A 3425-nucleotide genomic window follows, 5' to 3' on the forward strand; every position below is an offset into this window, starting at 1 on the left:
TAAACACACTCTAAAAGCTAAATTAAAAATAAAAACTAATTTAAACTGGTAAACACACTCTAAAAGCTAAATTAAAACTGAAGTCTCTGTTTTAATTTAGCTGTTTCTCTAGCTTGTGTTTTAGCCCCGTTCCCGTCCAGAGAGGCAATCTGTTCTCATTCCCCCCGTTTTGTTTGCCGTTTTCAGAGCGGACACTCGCAGGGATTAACGGCGGTTCCCAGGAGCCGCTGTGGCTCCTCGTTTTGTTCCGAGTGCCAATTTAAGCCGACGGCTTCGAGCGCAGATTAAACTCCCGCCTCAAATCAGACACCGGTCCCCTCATAAATCCTGTCAAGTATCAGAATCAATGGGAGTCCTGGAGATGGCCGAGGTGTGTCCTAATCACGCTAATGAGTGAAAGATCCTCCTCCTGCTCCGGTTTACCGGAGGAAGCGCCGACAGAGGCTCCTGACTGCAGCGGGAAGCTGATTGCTTCATCAGTGTGGGGATTAGTTTGAGGAGACAGGATGGGAAATGTTTTACTGTTGTGGGATTAAAGCCAACACTCTGATAAAACCAGCATCGCCCTTAAATAAACTTCTTTTAACAATAGGTTTACACAGCAGAACATTCTTATTTTGCAGGATGAAGGTTTTCACAGGAGGTCTTCCTCAGCTTGGTGGTGATAGAGGTCATGAAACGGCAGCAGAAGCATCCAGACATGCTAACGGAAGCTAAGCTAAAGGACTTGGCAGAACTTTCTCTCTCACAGAGAGACTGAGTTTATTTATAGCAGGATTTAATCTGACCGAATTTAATCCGACTGGATTCAACCTGACTGGATTTAATCCGACTGGATTCAATCTGACTGGATTTAATCTGTCTGGATTTAATCTGACTGGATTCAATCTGACTGGATTCAATCTGACTGGATTCAATCTGACTGGATTCAATCTGACTGGATTTAATCTGACTGGATTCAACCTGACTGGATTTAATCTGACTGGATTCAATCTGACTGGATTCAATCTGACTGGATTCAATCTGACTGGATTCAATCTGACTGGATTCAACCTGACTGGATTCAACCTGACTGGATTCAACCTGTCTGGATTTAATCTGTCTGGATTTAATCTGTCTGGATTTAATCTGTCTGGATTTAATCTGACTGGATTTAATCCGACTGGATTTAATCCGACTGGATTCAACCTGACTGGATTCAACCTGACTGGATTTAATCTGTCTGGATTTAATCTGGATTCAACCTGACTGGATTTAATCTGACTGGATTTAATCCGACTGGATTCAACCTGACTGGATTCAACCTGACTGGATTTAATCTGTCTGGATTTAATCTGTCTGGATTTAATCTGTCTGGATTTAATCTGGATTCAACCTGACTGGATTCAACCTGACTGGATTCAACCTGACTGGATTCAACCTGACTGGATTCAACCTGACTGGATTTAATCTGACTGGATTTAATCTGACTGGATTTAATCTGACTGGATTTAATCCGACTGGATTCAACCTGACTGGATTTAATCTGACTGGATTCAATCTGTCCATCATTGTCCGTTCTCTCCTCCTTCCTTGTGTCCTACCACTCTCCTTTCCTTATCCGTCCTTCTTTCCTTTCTGTCCTTACTTCCTTACTTCCTTCCTTACTTCCTTCCTTACTTCCTCTCCTCACCTCACCCTCTTCCTTACCTTCTTCCTTGCCTTAAAACAAAGGATCTGTGACAAAAACTTGGAATCTTGTGGTCAGTTTAGTGGCAACCAGAAAATGATTGATTATAGATTTTCCACGTAGATAATTATCCAGAAAATCTGCGAAGGTTATTTCAGGAGACTGAAGCGTTTATTTGAATATAAATATGTTTAAATATAGACATAAATCTGGTAACTCGCTGCATATGCCAGTTGTCGGCTGTTATTTCCTGTAAACATCTGATGTAATTACCCAGATACATGTGTCGTGTTCTCCTCCTCGTTCTGAACTCTTTCTCCTCCATTGTTGCCGTGTCTTACATCAGATCCATGCAAACCGTGCCAGTTGGATCCAAGCGCGTTTTACTCACTTCTGCCTTCAGGTCAAACCAAATCCCACCATTAAATCTTCCGTCCTTTGCTTTTTGTTTTTCCCGAAGGCCCTGAAGGACTCGGCTTCAGCATAACGTCGCGTGACGTCCCCATCGGCGGCTCCGCTCCGATCTACGTCAAGAACATCCTTCCCCGGGGGGCCGCCATCCAAGATGGCCGCCTTAAGGCAGGAGACCGGCTGCTGGAGGTGAGACGTTCTCTGGGTTTAAACGCGATGAGAGTTTCAGTCAAACCTGCCTGCCAACTGTTTTGTTAATTAAAGCTCCTGGTTTTGATGTGGAAATTCTGCGTCTTGTTCAGAAATCAAAGCGTTTTCCCAAACTCTCGTGCTGCAGTGAGAGAACGGCGTCTAAAGTTGCATCATCCCTCTTTGCAAGTAATTTGCATAACAGATTATCGCACCGCGAGGCTCAGACGTTCTGGCTCAAATCAGAAACTCAGCGGTGAATCTCAATGTAATCATGTAAAAACTGACTAAATCTGTTTGGAAGACACTTTGTGGATTAAGTTTAAGAAAAGCAGACGTATCTGCTTGTGTTTAGTTTGTAATCCTCCTTTAGTAGAATATTTTCAGTCTGTTTTCGGTTCCTCCTCTCGACCAAAATCACTTCTGATTGGTCAACTGACCAGTTTCTAAACTGATAGATTTCTTATTGATTTTCTGCTCAACTTTCTGACAATCGTCTTTATGAGGTTTGATGGGATGGTTGACAAAACCGACAGATTAATTTACTTTAAGTTCGCATCTACCAACGATCCATCCATCCACCCAACGTTTCAATAATTGATCTCGTTATCGATCCACCCATTCATTCGTCAGGCCTTGTTTATCTAATCATTTCTGTCTTCATCCGTCAAATCATCCATCCAATACGCTGTTCATCCAATCATCAGTCCGTCCATCCAGTCGTCCATCTGTCCATTTGTCTATCCAGTCATTCATCCATCAGTCCATCATTCATTCATTTTCCCATTCATTTACTTATCAAATTTTCAGTCTTTCATCCATTTAATCCACTCTTCACTTCCTTACATCACTAAAACAATATTTAGAAATTTAATAAAAACAACAAAGTCTAATGTGTTCAGTTCACAACCATGAACTTACATTGTTTGCAATGATTAAAATAAAGGTTAATCATTAAATCATTACAATTTCTGTACATCAGTTTAAACTTCAGTGGAGGAATCTAAGTTGTCCTCTGTGATGACGACATGTTTGCGCTTTGTCTGTACTGACACAATGTTTGCGGTTTCTTTGTGATGACGCCATGTTTGCGTTTTGTCTGTGATGACGCCATTTTTGCGTTTTCTCTGACGCCATGTTTGCGTTTCCTCTCTGA

The 3425-nt window shown here is 41.9% G+C and overlaps 1 protein-coding gene across 10 annotated transcripts in view; it reads left to right on the forward strand.

Annotated features, from left to right (window-relative positions):
* The window catches only part of pard3ab (par-3 family cell polarity regulator alpha, b), a 249256-nt gene that overhangs the window by 128256 nt on the left and 117575 nt on the right, over positions 1–3425 (forward strand). For all 10 annotated transcript variants that reach the window (XM_007540092.2, XM_016664830.1, XM_007540095.2 and 7 more), the window contains one exon: positions 2130–2269. In XM_007540092.2, the coding sequence (XP_007540154.1) occupies positions 2130–2269 (140 nt within the window). The remainder of the gene's footprint in view (positions 1–2129; positions 2270–3425) is intronic.

This window comes from Poecilia formosa, unplaced genomic scaffold, assembly GCF_000485575.1.
Source record: "Poecilia formosa unplaced genomic scaffold, Poecilia_formosa-5.1.2 Scaffold515, whole genome shotgun sequence".
NCBI lineage: Eukaryota > Metazoa > Chordata > Actinopteri > Cyprinodontiformes > Poeciliidae > Poecilia > Poecilia formosa.